At 43.5% G+C, this 17,116-nt stretch overlaps 1 protein-coding gene across 3 annotated transcripts in view; it reads right to left on the bottom strand.

Annotated features, from left to right (window-relative positions):
- AAR2 (AAR2 splicing factor) overlaps nucleotides 1-16,600 on the bottom strand; it is a 67,164-nt gene extending 50,564 nt beyond the window's left edge. For 2 of the 3 annotated variants that reach the window (XM_049699341.1, XM_012534135.3), the window contains exons 1-3: nucleotides 16,269-16,494; nucleotides 12,610-13,418; nucleotides 8,705-8,934 (exon numbers count right to left, since the gene is read on the bottom strand). In XM_049699341.1, coding sequence (XP_049555298.1) covers nucleotides 8,705-8,934; nucleotides 12,610-13,366 — 987 coding nt within the window. In that variant the 5' untranslated portion in view covers nucleotides 13,367-13,418; nucleotides 16,269-16,494. The other variant, XM_033433660.2, reaches the window with a different exon arrangement.
- Nucleotides 16,601-17,116: the final 516 nt, after the last annotated feature.

Below are 17,116 nucleotides of genomic sequence, written 5' to 3' on the forward strand. Positions count from 1 at the left end.
CCCTTATGGCATTTCTCACACTCTGCTTGCATCACAGGGATCTGTGCCCCTTCAGAGTAGGGGTCACTTCCTAATTATCAATGTGACCCACACAGCAGATCGCCCAGGGCCTGGCATAGAGTTGGGGCCCACAGGATGCTCCCTGAATGGATATGAATGAGATGTAGGGATGGCCAGCAGTGAGAGACTGGAACAGGCTGGGTGCATACTCGTCATTCATCCTTCCCACCCACCTCTCCAACATCGCCATGGGGGTAACATCAACTAGAGGCAGGTATAACTGAAGGCTTCAGTCTGAAAAATAAGGCTTCTAATTTGAAAAGCACTATGTCCTTTTTAAAGAACTTGTCAGTCTAATCTTTACTACAAACTGGGAGGTAGGATAGGAAATTACTATTCCCATTGTACAGATAAGGATGGTGATAAATGCTGAGCAAGTGATAAATGTCAAGCAAGATCCAGTCCCAGTAGGCAAATCGAAATCCTTCTTCCCTACCAAAACCTTCTTTTTGTCTTGACACAGACGTAATACATCCTTGATATTTTCAGCCGTGTCCTATGGGGAACCAAGGGGCTTGGAGACCAGGTGCTTCTGGAACTGTCCCTTCTGCAGGCCTCCAGGACCCAGGTCACAGCCTAGGTTGCCCGTTTTAAAAAACCAACTTTATTGATGCATAATTTACATACAATTAAATTCATCCATTTTAAGTGTTCAATTCGTTTTGATAAATGTATACACCCATGCAACCACTATATGATGTAATCAAGATAGGTATCTGTTTATAGCTTTTTCTTTTGGTATCCAGTCTATGAGTTTAAAGGCCCATATACCATCACAATCAGGATACTGAACCGTTCCATCACTCCAAAAATATTCCCTCACACTGCCCCCTTACAGATCAAATCCTCCCCTTGACCCTAGCCCCTGGCATCCATTGATCTATTTTTGTCCCTATAGTTTACAAACTTGTTATTTTAAAAATTCACAATTCAGAAGAGATGTTTAGACAGTATCTGGTTTCCAAACAACAAGTTACTTTGATTCTCTTGTTTTTAGATTAATTGTATGCCTTCTTATATAAATTTAGTAATGATCTGGTTATTTTATTTACTTAAGTGAAACAAGTAAACTTTTTAAAATCACTGAGAAATGAATCATCTTAATATGGGAATATTAATCCTGGATATTTTAAAAATACTTTTGAAAAAGGATAATAACATTTCACAAACATCTGCACTTTAGAACTAAAAGCACACCCATTGGGTATTTTTCTTCAAATTAAAAAAAAAAGGTATTAATACTTTTACCATTAAGTCTATATATTGTAAAATTGTACTTTAGTCAGAAATGTGAAAGCTTTCTTTTAAACCCCAGTTAAATAAATTGAGTTCAGTCAGGTCACCTTGAGAAATTCAAAATACCACGGTAGATAGCTGAGTCACTGCTTATCCTATTTTGTGGCTAGACCAAAAAGATGAAATTTCCTAATTTTTTCAATTCCCACATGATTATTCAACTTAGAATGAAACTAGCCAGAGGTAGTACATTTTATTTCCACTTGCAGAAGAAGTAAGTGGTGTTAAAAGCAAGACTATCACTTCACAACAATACCAAGAAGGCGAAAAGCAGCAGAATCATGTTTTCTGAGGTCAGTTTAAAGAATTTGGGATGTTTCATCCTGGGTTCTAATCATATATGGGAGCCCACCACAGTGGGCTTTAGAATCAAAGTTCAGCCTTGCCATCCACTAGCTCTGACAAACTCAGGCAAAATTATGTGACCTCCCTGTGCCTGTCTTCTCATCTATAAAATGGGATTATATACTTAACTTCTAGCATTGTTGTGAGGGCTAAATGAAATAATGCACAGTAAGTGTGCAGAAGTGATAGTTGATGGCAGGAGGTGCAGGAGTAGGCACGTGAAATTTATCAGAGCTGGTGTTATGACAAAAACACAGGCATATGCTGTTTTATTGCACTTCTCAGGTATTGCATTTTTTACAAAATGAAGGTCTGTGGCAACCCTGCATTGAGCAAGTCTATCAGCACCATTTTCCCAACAGCATTTGCTCACTTTGTGTCTGTGTCATATTCTGGTAATTCTCAAAATATTTCAAACCAAAAACATTACGACTATACCTAGGAATAAACCTACCTAAGGAGACAAAAGACCTGTATGCAGAAAACTATAAGACACTGATGAAAGAAATTAAAGATGATACAAACAGATGGAGAGATAGACCATGTTCTCGGATTGGAAGAATCAACATTGTGAAAACGACTATACTACCCAAAGACTCAATGCAATCCCTATCAAACTACCAATGGCATTTTTCACAGAACTAGAACAAAAAATTCCACAATTTGTATGGAAACACAAAAGACCCCGAACAGCCAAAGCAATCTTGAGAAAGAAAAACAGAGCTGGAGGAACCAGGCTCCCGGACTTCAGAGGATACTACAAAGCTACAGTAATCAAGACAGTATGGTACTGGCACAAAAACAGAAATACAGATCAATGGAACAGGATAGAAAGCCCAGAGATAAACCCAAGCACCTATGGTCACCTTATTTTTGATGAAGGAGGCAAGAATATATAATGGAGAAAAGACAGCCTCTTCAATAAGTGGTGCTGGGAAAACTGGACAGCTACATGTAAAAGAATGAAATTAGAGGGCTTCCCTGGTGGCGCAGTGGTTGAGAGTCTGCCTGCCAATGCAGGGGACACAGGTTCGAGCCCTGGTCCGGGAAGATCCCACATGCTGCGGAGCAACTAAGCCTGTGAGCCACAACTACTGAGCCGGCACGTCTGGAGCCTGTGCTCCGCAACAAGAGAGGCCGCGATAGTGAGAGGTCTGCACACTGCGATGAAGAGTGGCCCCTGCTTGCCACAACTAGAGAAAGCCCTCGCACAGAAACGAAGACCCAACATAGCCAAAAATAAATAAATAAAAGCCATTTCTAAAAAAAAAAAAAAAAAAAAAAAAGAATGAAATTAGAACACTCCCTAACACCATACACAAAAATAAACTCAAACTGGATTAAAGACCTAAATGTAAAACCAGACACTATCTAACTCTTAGAGGAAAACATAGGCAGAACACTCTATGACATAAATAACAGCAAAATCCTTTTTGACCCACCTTGTAGAGAAATGGAAATAAAAACAAAAATAAACAAATGGGACCTAATGAAACTTAAAAGCTTTTGCACAGCAAAGGAAACCATAAACAAGACGAAAAGACAACCCTCAGAATGGGAGAAAGTATTCGCAAATGAAGCAACTGACAAAGGATTAATCTCCAAAATTTACAAGCAGCTCATGCAGCTCAATATCAAAAAAAAAACCCAATCCAAAAACGGGCAGAAGACCTAAATAGACATTTCTCCAAAGAATATATACAGATTGCCAACAAACACGTGAAAGGATGCTCAACATCACTAATCATTAGAGAAATGCAAATCAAAACTACAATGAGGTATCACCTCACACCAGTGAGAATGGCCATCATCAAAAAATCTACAAACAATAAATGCTGGAGAGGGTGTGGAGAAAAGGGAACCCTCTTGCACTGTTGGTGGGAATGTAAATTGATACAGCCACTGTGGAGAACAGTATGGAGGTTCCTTAAAAAACTAAATCCCACTACTGGGTATATACCCTGAGAAAACCATAAATCAAAAAGAGTCATGTACCACAATGTTCATTGCAGCTCTACTTACAATAGCTAGGACATGCAAGCAACCTAAGTGTCCATCCACAGATGAATGGATAAAGAAGATGTGGCACATATACACAATGGAATACTACTCAGCCATAAAAAGGAACGAAATTGAGTTATTTGTAGTGAGGTGGATGGACCCAGAGTCTGTCATACAGAGTGAAGTAAGTCAGAAAGAGAAAAGCAAATACCGTATGCTAACACATATACATGGAATCTTAAAAAAAAAAAAAAATGGTTCTGAAGAACCTTGGGGCAGGAAAGGAATAAAGATGCAGACATAGAGAATGGACTTGAGGACACGGGGAGGGGGAAGGGTAAGCTGGGACGAAGTGAGAGAGTGGCATGGACATATATACACTACCAAATGTAAAATAGATAGCTAGTGGGAAGCAGCCACATAGCACAGGGAGATCAGCTTGGTGCTTTGTGACCACCTAGAGGGGTGGGATAGGGAGGGTGGGAGGGAGATGCAAGAGGGAGGAGATATGGGGATATATATATATATGTATAGCTGATTCACTTTGTTATAAAGCAGAAACTAACACACCATTGTAAGGAAATGATACTCCAATAAAGATGTTAAAAAAAAAAAAGATTACGACTCACTGAGGGCGCAGATGACGGTTAGCAGTTTTTAGCAATAAAGTGCTTCACTAAGGTATTTTCTTTTAAGACATAATGCTACTGCACACTTAATAGACTATGTATAGAGTAAACATGACTTTTATATGCACTGGGAAACCAAAAAATTCATGTGACTCACTTTTGGTGATATTCACTTTATTGTGGTAGCCCAGCACCAAACCCACAATATCTCCAAGGTATGCCGGTACTACAGACATCATTGTCAGAGCTAGTGTTTTCCCTCGAGAGTTAAAGGTGGACACTAGTATTTCGAATACTGGCAAGAAATGAAGCTGGAGAGCCTATTTAGTGGCCTATTGCGACTAAAAGTATTAAAAAAAACCAGGTTACATGACTATATGCCTAAATGCTATGCAATCAGTAATAAGAATTCTTATTTTGTACATAATTGACTTTATAACATACTATTAAATTCAGATTATCCTTTCATTGGTTTTAAACAAATTATGATGACTCAAGCTTGCTTCAAATAAAAGAAAAAACTGTATCTATTTTTATAAAACAAATAATTTTTACTCAAGCTAATCCATGGGATTTGTAAAAATCAGTGGCATCTATTCAAAGGGGCCTCTACTGGCAGAGGGCATTATGTCGCTGATTTTACACAAGCTAATGTGGCTGTCTTTAAGTGCTCACACACAAACACCAGTCCCTCTCCATGTGTAGCAGCCATTTAAACTCTGAAGTAAGAAAGCCAGTTCCACTTACTTGATGACCTGCGGGGAGAGCAGGCGGCTGGCTAAGGAAGGCTTTTATGGGCTGATTCATTCACTCACAAACACCCGGAGTGAGTGCCTGTGTGTAGGGTGACAGGATCTCACTGCCAAGATGGCATCAGTGAAACTTGCCATCAAAAAAGAGAAAAGTTTTGAAATACCCTTTCTGCATTTTGCCCATTGAAATCTGTGTCATCCTTCAAGCTCACGATCAAATGCCCCCCTTCACAAAAACGCCATTCCTGACTCTCTGTCTCCTCAAATCTCAACTCCAGCCTGAATGAACCAACCAACCCCTCTCTGGTGCTCCTAATGCCCTTTGACCAGACTTCACTGTTTACACCTGTCATAGCAGGGTCATCTGTTCACACTGCCACAGGAATTATGCACTAAAAACACCCAATAACACAAAGTGAGATCAGTGCTAGGCCTCAAGTAGGTGTTGCATATAACCAGATGAACAAAAAATAGGCGTCTGGTAAAAGCCCATGGCTCAGTGGGGAAGTCAGGCAGACAATATATACATTTCACAAGCACAGCCTGTGCAATATAATAGTGACACGTACAAAGTAGGCTAATAGTATGGAAAGGAGGGAGATATCAGGGATGGCACCACAGAGAGGGATGCCTAGAGGGCATCCTGTAGGATCAACAAGTACAGGCGGAGGGAAAATCAGGTTCAGTTAAGAAGACATGAAACATGGGTACAAAGTTTCAGTCGTGCCAGATGAAAAAGTTCTAGAGATCCTCTCTGCATATAGTTAACAGTACTGTACTGTACACTTAAAAAATTAAGAGGGTAAATCTCATGTTACGTATTTTTTACAATTAAAAAAAAAAGAGGAAGGCATGGAACAGCATGGCATGTCTGGCAACTTACAAGGAGACCACTGCTGCTGGAGTTGATGGTGGAAAATAGGGAAAGGAAGGAAAAGCTGGAAAACAGATTAGGAGCCCGATCAGAATGGGTATTATCACTTAGGTTTGGGCTTTTAACTTTTTAGGCAACGAGGACCACAGAGAAATAGAATCAGAGGTGCATTTTGGTGGCAGTGTGGGAGACAGATGGACTGATGGGGGTAAACATGGAAGTTGATAAACTCTGATGCAGTCTAGATGAGACCAAAAGGCCTGGGTTAGGAAAATGGTACTGCCTTCTAAAACACTTAGGGCTACCTGGAGTTATCTGGTTAATTCATTTGTTTACTTTCCCACCAAAATCTAAACTCCAAGTCAGGGACTCTGTCTGTCTTGCCCAGAGCTACATTTCCCATCCTAGAACAGGGCCTTGTATACAACAGGTGCACAGCAAACGCCTGCTAAATCAATGAAGAGATGCTTCTGCACAAGTCCTTCAACTTTCAGAGTTTTATGTCAGCTGCCTGATCACATGGACTCTTCCAACAGTATGCTGGTTTTAGAAAAGTGCTCTGTACCTCTAAGAAACAGGCTAACTCATATACATATTCCTCAACACTCTGAGAAGAACGTTGTATATAAAGAAAGGATGCTTAAAAAACAGGTGTTGAGGGGGCTTCCCTGGTAGCGCAGTGGTTGAGAATCTGCCTGCTAATGCAGGGGACACGGGTCCGAGCCCTGGTCTGGGAGGATCCCACATGCCGCGGAGCAACTAAGCCCGTGAGCCACAAGTATTAAGCCTGCGCATCTGGAGCCTGTGCTCCCCAACAAGAGAGGCCGCGATAGTGAGAGGCCAGCGCACCGCGATGAAGAGTAGCCCCCACTTGCCACAACTAGAGAAAGCCCTCGCACAGAAACGAAGACCCAACACAGCAAAAATAAATTAATTAATTAAAAAAAAAACAAAAAAAGAATAACGTCTTTGAATGCAGAGAATGTGCTTTAAAAAACAAAAAACAGGTGTTGATATATTTTTTTTAAGGCACATGTCCTGGATTTTTCCAAATAATGACATCAAATTTTCTTGGTGAAAAGTCCAAAGACAAAATTCTTCTAATCATCAGCTTTGCACACCCTACCTGGACATCGAGCAATCCAGCTGGGCCCTTTCTGCTTTGTAAATCATTGCTGGCAACAAAGCCTCAGCAATGAGAGCTCAGCTGCTGGTCATGCTGACAATGGTTGGACAGCCAACGACACACTGCGGCCCTCCTATGTTTGCACGACAGCACTAGGGCATATCACAAGGGCAGCACGTATTCCCGCTGCCAGAGGCCAGTTAGCAGGCTGCTGCCTCCTACTGCTCTGCAACCCATGACCCAGTAACTGGGGCGATTTCCCCTGCAGAGGAAGGCTAAAGGGATTTAATTTCTCTGTGATATCAAGAACCAATAAAAGGGCAGTTTTATAACTCTCATGAAGTGGAATACACCAGGCTCAAACCATCAGCCTGACTGACTCATCCCCATGGTCCACACAAGTCCTTCAACTTCAGAGGTTTATGTCAGCTGCCTGATCACAGGGACTCTTCCAACAGAATGCTGGTTTTAGAAAAGTATTCTGTATCTCTGAGAAACAGGCCCCTGATAGGTATGTCCACTAATGTCAATCAAGACTCTTTTCGGTGGGGGGGGCAGGGATCTACACTGTATTCGGTATGTAGGGGCATAAGCATAGGCCTTAAACCAAGACTCAGGCCTGGGTACAAATCCTGACTCTGCCACCTACCAGCTGTGTGACCTTATATTAATGATTTAATCTTTTTGAGTCTCAGCGTTCTCATTTGTAAAATGGGAATAATCCTCCCTGTCTCACGTGCTCCAGAGAGATTAAATGAGGGAACCCATATAAAGAGATAAGCATGGTGCCTATTAAATGCCACAGGCATTTAATGACTGTTCATTCCTTCCCTTACCATGGGTGGGAGTGAGAGGTTAGTGAATAGCCACCTTTTAAGGAGCAGGCCTGTGGGGGTCTCACACACAGTGAAAAAAAAGTCATGAAACAGAAAGTATGGAAACTGACAGCCTGCAGCTTCTGCCTCTTCTATACTTGAGAAAGTTACACAATGTGAGTGACAGAGGCTGTCCCAAGAACATAAAGGAAGCTAATCTGTTTGCAAAGGGAGGAAATAGCACAGGATGGAGACTGTAAGTTGTTTGAAGCTTCTTCCCTCATTATCACTCATAATGAAAATTTAATTGCTGAGTTAAAAGCAAATTTCACTTTTTCTGTCAGAGAATCTCTGAAGAAACTGGCACATTTTGTTTGAACAGGAAATCAAAGTTACTTTAATGCCTAAATGAGATCTAAGGAGCTGCAGATGTTTCCCTGGGAATAACTAGCTTCAAAACTCTGTCCTACTGGTTTGCAGCAACTTACAGCTACAGGGAGGCAGAAATAAAAACTGTTTTGAGCCGAGTTGCTCAAGGGGTGGGGCTGACTCAAATTCCAAGTACCCCAGTGCTAGGCACCTTGGGGGGCGAGGCGGAGAGAAGGAGAGAGGGTCTCTGGAATTAAGGAGCTTATAATCAAGTAGGAGAGAGAACCAGGGAACAACCTACTATTAGGAAACTGAAATGATGACAACTTGGCTCAGGAAAGAACAGCAAAAAAAAAAAAGGTAAGCCTCCAAGGGCACTTTCACACACCCTGGCCTTAATTCTGACCCACTTGGGTGTCAGCCAAAAGCCTGCTCACCTGTAAGGTGCTGGTGAGGAAGTTGTCCTGGGAGACAATGTCCACAAAGAAGTCGGCGGGGATCTCACCAAGCTGGTGGTACAGGATGGAGATGAGGTTGACGTAAAGGGTGTGGTGCTTCACCATGGCCTCTTCTGACCGGCACAGAAGGTTCAGGAGCTGCTTCCAGTGCTCGAATGCCTCGTACACGTTCCCCAGCAGGAAGCATACAAAGGCAAACTGGAGTTCACCTGAAAGGTGCAGAGAGGAGAAATGATCCTGAGGGACAGGAGTACTGGCTGACACTACTAAGCCGCCAGTTCCACTGGGCCTCAGCAATAAGTGGCTTTCTATCCTTGTCACTCTTCCAGAGCCCGGCACAGGGTTTTGCACCTAGCAGCTGCTCAATAAAAGTTTGCTGAACTGCTATAAACTCAAGCCATGAGAAACCAAACTGGTTTTGGATTTCTGTGACATCTGAGTGCAAGAGAAGAGGCACACAGAGTATCTGCCTAGCATTTAACAAGTTTACAAATGTGTCCATGGATATTATGCCAAGTGGATCCCCAAACTGGCTGCCCATCTGAAATACTAAGAGAACTTGTTAAAAATAAAGCTGCCCAAGCCTCACCACCAGAGATCCTGGTTGAGGACAGATGATGGGGCCTCAGTATCTGTAGCTCTAACAAGCTTCCCGGGTGCTTCTGATGCACACGGTCTGCTTCAGGGTCAGGGAAATGCTGCATTACACCACATAATCCTCAGCCCAACTCCGCAAGGTGATCAGGGAAGGTGGTATTTGCCTCATTTCATAGATGAGGTCAAGCAAATTGCCCAAGGTCACACATCTAATGCTTAGCAACTGAACAATGGAAAGATAAAACAGATTTCTTTTTAAAATTTATTTACTTTATTCATTTATTTTGGGCTGCATTGGGTCTTCGTTGCTGTGTGCGGGCTTTTCTCTAGTTGCGGTGCGTGGGCTCCTCATTGTGGTGGCTTCTCCTGTTGCAGAGCACCAGCTCTAGGCGCATGGGCTTCAGTAGTGTGGCTTCAGTAGTTGTGGCTCGCGGGCTTAGTTGCTCCGTGGCATGTGGGATTTTCCCGGACCAGGGCTTGAACCCATGTCCCCTGCTTTGGCAGGCAGATTCTTAACCACTACGCCACCAGGGAAGCCCTAAAACAGATTTCTGTTGGGTGGGAACAGTCCTAGAGCCTCCCTGAACAAGAAAATTCATGAGTACTTGTTCCAGGGTTAGCCTGCCAGCCAAATTATTTTTCCTAGTTTAATCACAGGGCTCTGTGATTTGATCTCTATGAGCAGCCTGTGGTTAAGAGCATGGGCTCTGGAGCCAAAATGCATAGGTTCAAATCTCAGCTCCAACCACTTAGCAGCTGTGTGACTTTGGGCACGTTACTTAATCTGTTTATGCTTCAATTTCCTTATTTGAGGGTTGTAGTGAAGATTAAATGAATCAATATAGTATACATAATGCATTTAGCATAATGCCTGGCACAAAGTATCACTCAAGAAATCTTAGTTATTATTCCCACATTCCCACCAGATCCCTGTCTCAAACAGAGACCTGGTAATCCAGAAGCCATTGTCCTTGGGCAAGCAGCTGGGTCTCTAGTTGCCAAGATAAACTGTTGCTGATCAGAGACGCTCTCTCTGGCTTCAAATTTAAGGAGGGCTTCTGTGGTATATCTACGTGTGGGCCATAAAAAGAACAGATGTACTCAACACTAATACCTCTTTAAATGCATGGTGTCTGATCTGTCACCTCTGGAGACCTGGAAAAACTAGTTCTCTGTTCCTAGGCTTGTGGAACAAAGTTTGATTTGTGTGGATAGCTACCTAGTCTAGATATTTTGAACATTTGATCAATATTTTCAAAATATAGTTAAACTTTCTATAGGTTAGAAAATTTAACCTTTTCTAGAGATTAATGATTTGCTTCTTCGGTTGGCTTTACCTTGTTAGTTTGTGAAAATACGAGCTTATTCTCTGAATTTAGGGCATTTGTTTAAATTCATACATTTCTGGCTCAGTCTAAAATTAAATTATGAGATCAGAAATAATTTCAAAGGACTGTCATGAAGATACAGTAATCCCTGAAACAGACATTTTCACAAGATTACTTTGAAGAACTGAAATGTTTAAGAGGTAGAAAACAGGATTTCTGTTCATTTTTTTTTCTGTTTATTTTTAAGCCAGAATTTCAAGTGTTACTTATTAAATGAAAATAGATACACCCCATAAAATGTCCCTTTTTATCAGCTAAGCCTATTATGTAAAAGGCCCTATATTCAAAATTCTCACTGATCTTCCAATAGAAAAAGATGTAAATATTGGACAACTTATACAAGAAAAAATATTAACAACTATTAAAGATGTGACAAATGTTCGCTATCACTAGTAATCGGAGAAATATAAATTGAAACAAGATGTCATTTTTCAACTATCCAGTTGGAAGAGACCTTTGCTAAACTGCCATATCAAATGCCATGTCAAAGGTGATGGGCAACAGCCTCACCAGCTGGCAAGGATGCATGACCTTCTCCTGGCAACATGCACACTCTGATCCAACAATTTCACCCCGAAATGTATGCAGAAGGGCACACAAGGACATTCATTAGACGCCACTTATAATAGGGAAAATAGGGACATCTTAAAGATCCATCAACAGGGGTTGGTTCAATTACTATGGAACATAAGTAGCCACTAAAGAGAAGTGACCATTTCAGTGACATGGAAAAATGTTTATATTAAAGCAAATTACAGAATAATATACTGTAGTCTTGTTTTTGTAAAAATATTATATATACAAAAACACATAATTGAATAAAAAAAGACTAAAAGGAAACACAAAAATATATTAAACTGAGAAATACATATAAATATATACCTAAAAGATGGAAAATAAGTACAACAAAGTGCAAAACAATGGTTATTTCTAGGTGGTGGGATTTGGAATTTTATTTTTGTTTTTCTTCTAGGATGAATATATGTTATTTTTTTGTAATAAGGGGGAAAAACAACAATAAAAACTATGACAATTAAAAGAAAATCACTGGGACTTCCCTGGTGGTCCAGTGGTTAAGAATCCACCTTCCAATGCAGGGCACGTGGGTTCGATCCCTGATTGGGGAACTAAGATCCCACATGCCATGGGGCAACTGAGCCCATGCGCCACAACTACTTAGCCCACGTGCTCTGGAGGCCGTGCCCCACAACTAGAGGAGAGCCCGTGCACCACAACTACTGAGCCCGTACACTCTGCAGCCTGCGTGCCACAGCTAGAGAGAAGCCCACACACCACAATGAAAGAGTCCACGTGCCACAACTAAGACCTGATGCAGCCAAAATTTTTTTAAAATAAAATTTTAAAAATTTAAAGAAAAAGAATTGGACCTTTAAAAAAAAAAGAAAAAGAAAATCACTGTTCTGGATGAAGCCTTGAGAGAGTCAGGAGCAAACTGAGCGGGGAGGTGGGAGGCCCCCAGGAACACGGCTGGGCCTGGGAACCAGGAGCCCTAGGCTTTGGTCTCACTTCGACTACACCACTTAGCAGCCAAATCCTTTCCCTCTATGGACCTCAATCTGAAAGACGCGGTGGCAGGGAGGCTGGGCCACACCATCAGTACACAAACACAGGACTGTCTGCATCAGGTTCACCTACAGTGCTTGTCTGTTAGGTAGACAGAGAGATAAATTGCTGGGGCCCCAATCCAGATCTCTTGAATCAGCCTCCAGGGGTAAGACCTGGGGATCTGTATCTTTAACAAGCATTCTGGGCAAGACCGCCTCCTAGCCAGGTTTAGGAACCACTGGACTAGATAACCCAAGATGTACTCCTTGTTCTCAAGCCCTCCTACTATATACACCTCCCCTGGCCCACTCTCAAAGCCTCGTTCCTCCTCACCTAGCACGTCCTGGGGACTTTGGGGGAACTGCTTGCTGAGCACGGTCTCCAGAGCATAGCTCAGGTCCATGCTGTGCCTGGTTATCTCGGCCGGCGTGGCACCTGCCGGAAACATCTGTGTGGGCAGCTCGGAGAACCGGATCTCTGTGCCAGGTCTGGGCTTCATCTCGGGCAGCCGGGCCAGGCCTTCCTGGTAGCTTTTGCACTCAGTGCCGCAGCGGGGTAGATTCTGCTCCACCCGGTCCTTGGTGTACTTCATGGAGAGCACAGGCAGCACATCTGAGAAGGCACAGATCTGCCGACTCTCGGGCTGGAGCTTCTCCACTGTGGCCTCGCTGATGAAGTTGGTTAGTGAGATCCACTTCTTGAGTGTGGCATATGGGTAAGGTCCCAGGAACTGGTCCAGCTCCTGGAGGTTGGCCCTCATGGCCTCCACCACAGCCTCTGGGGCTGGGGACAGGTCTACCTCTTCCTGGACTGCATCCCAGCGCAGGACCTTCAGCCCCCGCTGCTGTAGGCTAAGGAAGAAGCCCATACGGGGGCCCACCTCCCTGGGATTGGCCTTGTCCACAGAGCTGTAGTGGAGGAAGTGGATGCCTGGAGGGATCATCTTCACACCCCGGAACTTGGGCCCCACCTCCCAGGAGTTGTAGTCAATGCCAAACTCTGTCCCCTTGGGCATATTCAGGATGACCACAGTGGCCCCTTCAAAGAAGAGGTGCTTGGCAAGCTCAGGATCCATCTGCATGGCAGCCATGGGACCAGTGGTGAGTGACCAAAAAGAAAACTTTTCTAGTTTTCCAGAACAGCTGAAAAAGAAATATATCAGAGTTAATCAGAACCTGGGGAAGGATGCTTCATTTGCTGAGCATTCTCTATGTGCTAGATATTGAACTAGACCCCTGACATAATTATCTCCCTTAATTTTCACCACAACCCCGCATTGTTTTACAGATGAAGAAAATAAGACTCAAAGAGAAGAGGGGTTTTGTGTTTTGGTTTAATGAGCAAGAACACTCACTTCACAGCTGGAAAGACATCAGTTAAAGAAAAGTGACATGTTCAAGGTCACAGAGGACCCAGTTAGAACCTGGGTACCCTGCCCTCCAGGCCAGTGTTCTTTCCACTGTTCACTCAGGATCTACTCTCAGATCTCCTTCTCACAACAGAGGATGAAGGCAGAGAAAGCTTGGCTGGTCCATTCTAACTATAACTCTGCCTAAACTGTCTTAAACTCTAACTCTGTCTAAAACCTATTGCTGGAGAGTCCCCAGAAGAGTTGAGAAGCACCCACTCAGTTTCCTATAAGCCTCAGGGAAGGCCCAGAAATGGACCAAAGGTGGAAAGTGGGTGCTCAGTATCTAAAATTCACAAAAGGTTTGGGCAGTGAAAGAGCTTTTCAACCACAACCACACCCTTCTTCTCTTACTTATAAAAAACCTGAAGTCCAGAGAGTGAAACGACTTCCCAAAGGGTTCACAGTCAGTAGCAGCTCTGGACTGCTCACCCAGAAGGGATCCAGGAAGCACAGCTGGCCTTGGATCCGAAGAGAAAGACCATAGAACATTTATTTTGTCTACCTCTGAACTACCCATGAGGACACACTGATAAAACTTCTGTAAGCAGACACACACTGCCTCTGTATTTATAAGAATGGTTCCAGGGCTTCCCTGGTGGCGCAGTGGTTGAGAATCCGCCTGCTAATGCAGGGGACACGGGTTCGGGCCCTGGTCTGGGAGGATCCCACATGCCGCGGAGCAACTAGGCCCGTGAGCCACAACTACTGAGCCTGCGCGTCTGGAGCTTGTGCTCTGTAACAAGAGAGGCCGCGATAGTGAGAGGCCCACGCACCGCGATGAAGAGTGGCCCCCGCTCGCCGCACTAGAGAAAGCCCTCACACAGAAACCAAGACCCAACACAGCAAAAAAAAAATAATAATAATAATTAATTAATTAATAAAAGGTGTTGTTATAAAAAAAAAGACCTGGCACAGCCAAATAAATAAATTAATTAATTAAAAAAAAAAAGAATGATTCCAACATGAACTAATTTAAACAGGACAATTATCTAACCCTTTAGTCCCAAGACACCTACCTATTCAATTCAACAAATAACCCTGGAATGCCTGCACTGTGCCAGGATCTTTGCCAGGCACTAACAGAAACATTCACAGAGTAAGACAGTTACTGCCCTCTAGGCACTTCCAATCTAGCCAGACATACAAACAAGGCTCCAAAACTTCACAAACAGAAGGACCAGCTGCCTGTTTAATCCTTTTTACTCATTTTATTTAAACAAACAAAACAAAATAAAACCATGAGGAAAGGAAGAGCAACCCTTTTCCAAAAATGTTAAGGACATATTTTATTGTCTTAACCCAATACCCACCACAAATGACTCTCACTCTAAATCAGCATTATTTTTCCAAACTGCAAGTCACAACCTGTTAATGGGTCAAGAGATCATTTTAGGGAATCTCAGCCAGCATTAATTTTTTAAAATAAAAGGACAGAATTTTTAAAAATCAGAGTACATCATAAATATTAAAGCTAAGTACTGTTTTCGGAAGCTTTGTGTGTTTGAATGGACTCTTGGTCACAACATAAAATGTATTTGTTACTGTAGGTCACAATCAAAAAAGTCTGAAAGCCACTGCTCTGAATAATTTATATTATTTTCCTATTCCTAATCTTGAATTCAGAAGGTACTTAATAAATATTTGCTAGATGAACAGCTATCGCATTTAGAATAACTGCTCATCAATTAGCCATCTTCCCTGGTGGCATCTGTATGCCCCTCCTTGATAATGCCATTCCTTTCCTTCTATTTCCACCAGACTGTAATTCTCCTCACTATATCTTCAGCAGCTGGCACATGGCCTGGCACAAAGAAGATGCCTTGGGAGGCAGAAAGTCACATCCACCCACTTCTCTCTACCACCTCCTTAAGCTAAACTACCATATCCCTCACCCAGAGAGTGATCGCCCCTTCAATCCCTTCTCCATCCAATAGCTGGAGTGCCCTTCTCAAAGCACTAATCTAAGCATGTCACCACCCATACTTAATATCCTCTGAGAGGCTTCTCACGTGGCTCTTGGCAAACTAAATTCCTACCATGACCTACAAGGAAGGCCTGCGTGGTCTGGTCCCTGGCAACTCCTCCAGCTTGTGTCATACCATGCTTTGCCCCACACGCTCTCTGTTGCAGCCAAACTGACCTCTTTCAGACCCTCAAACAGGAGGCTTCCCTGATAGAAAACTCTTCCCTCCCCTCTTTCTCAAATCATTTTTCTGATCTCTGCTCAATATTCATCTCCTCAGTAAAGCTTCTTTGACCGGGTCTAAGTCAGTTCTCCTGTAATTCGCTCTCACGGCGCCTCGTATCTTTCCATGTCACTTATCACAGCTGCAATTTTGCAAATGTTAATAGAGGGCTGTCATCTCCAGGAGACGTGGGTCTTTTGTATCTCTAGCACATATTAGACACTTGGTAAACATTTGTTTAATAAAAGCATGATACCCATTTTGTAGATAAGAAACAAAGCCTCGGTTCGGAGAAAAACCTTAGCCGAAGTTACTGAGAGTAGCTCAGAACCACGTCAGGCGGAGCCACGGCCTCCGGCCCGCAAGTTCTAAAGTTACGAAAAAAATCAAGTTACCGCGGGTGCCCCAGGAAGTCCTGGCGACGGTGTATCTGGTGACGGTTTCTCAGGGAGCAAGGCCTGTAGAGACAGGTGGGTCCCACCACCGGCCCACAGACGGGGATGTCCCAGTCCCCGCTAGGTGCCCTAGTGCAGGGCCCTCCGCGATCCCAAGCTGGGAAGAGGGGTGGCCGGACCACACAGACAAAGAAAGCAGAGGAGTTAAAAGAGGACAGGAGGCCACGCTCACCGACTTGGGCCTTGCCTCAGGCTCAGGCACCGCGGAAGCGCACCGGAAGTTCTCCCTCTCGGGCGCCGGACTGGAGCAATGGGAAAAGGGGCCGGGCGGATCTCTCGGTCGCGGGAGGAACGGCCCGCCTCTGCAGGTTCCGCCCCATCAAATATTGCCTTTTGCTACTTTTAGTTACTGGTTTTAGCTTCTGAACAGTGGATAATAACTTTCATCAAACGATGCATTTTATATCCCGCTCCAGAAACACATCCACCAGCCATGGTTTTTCGGTCTCAATCAGTCATGGTTTCTGAGGCTGGGGTCAAGTTCATGGCTGCCCAGTAGCCACAGACAGAGGCTCAGTCGTGGTTCGGTTCAGTCGATCTCTATCCGAGTGACAGTGTCACAGCTGGCCCGTTATCACCCGGTCCCAGCTTCCAACCATACTCAGCTGTAGAGGAGAGCTTCAGAAACCCAGCCCAGAGAGAACCAGTCTCACAGCAGTAGTCACCACATCGGTCCCTCTAGCTATAACCACCCAGTGTCCTCCGACAGTGCAGGCCTACTACGATATCTCAGTCAGGCTGTAAACGCACCTTGAGGGAGGAAACCTGCCTGTCTTGTTCTCCACTGT

This window comes from Orcinus orca, chromosome 16, assembly GCF_937001465.1.
Source record: "Orcinus orca chromosome 16, mOrcOrc1.1, whole genome shotgun sequence".
Classification (NCBI taxonomy): domain Eukaryota; kingdom Metazoa; phylum Chordata; class Mammalia; order Artiodactyla; family Delphinidae; genus Orcinus; species Orcinus orca.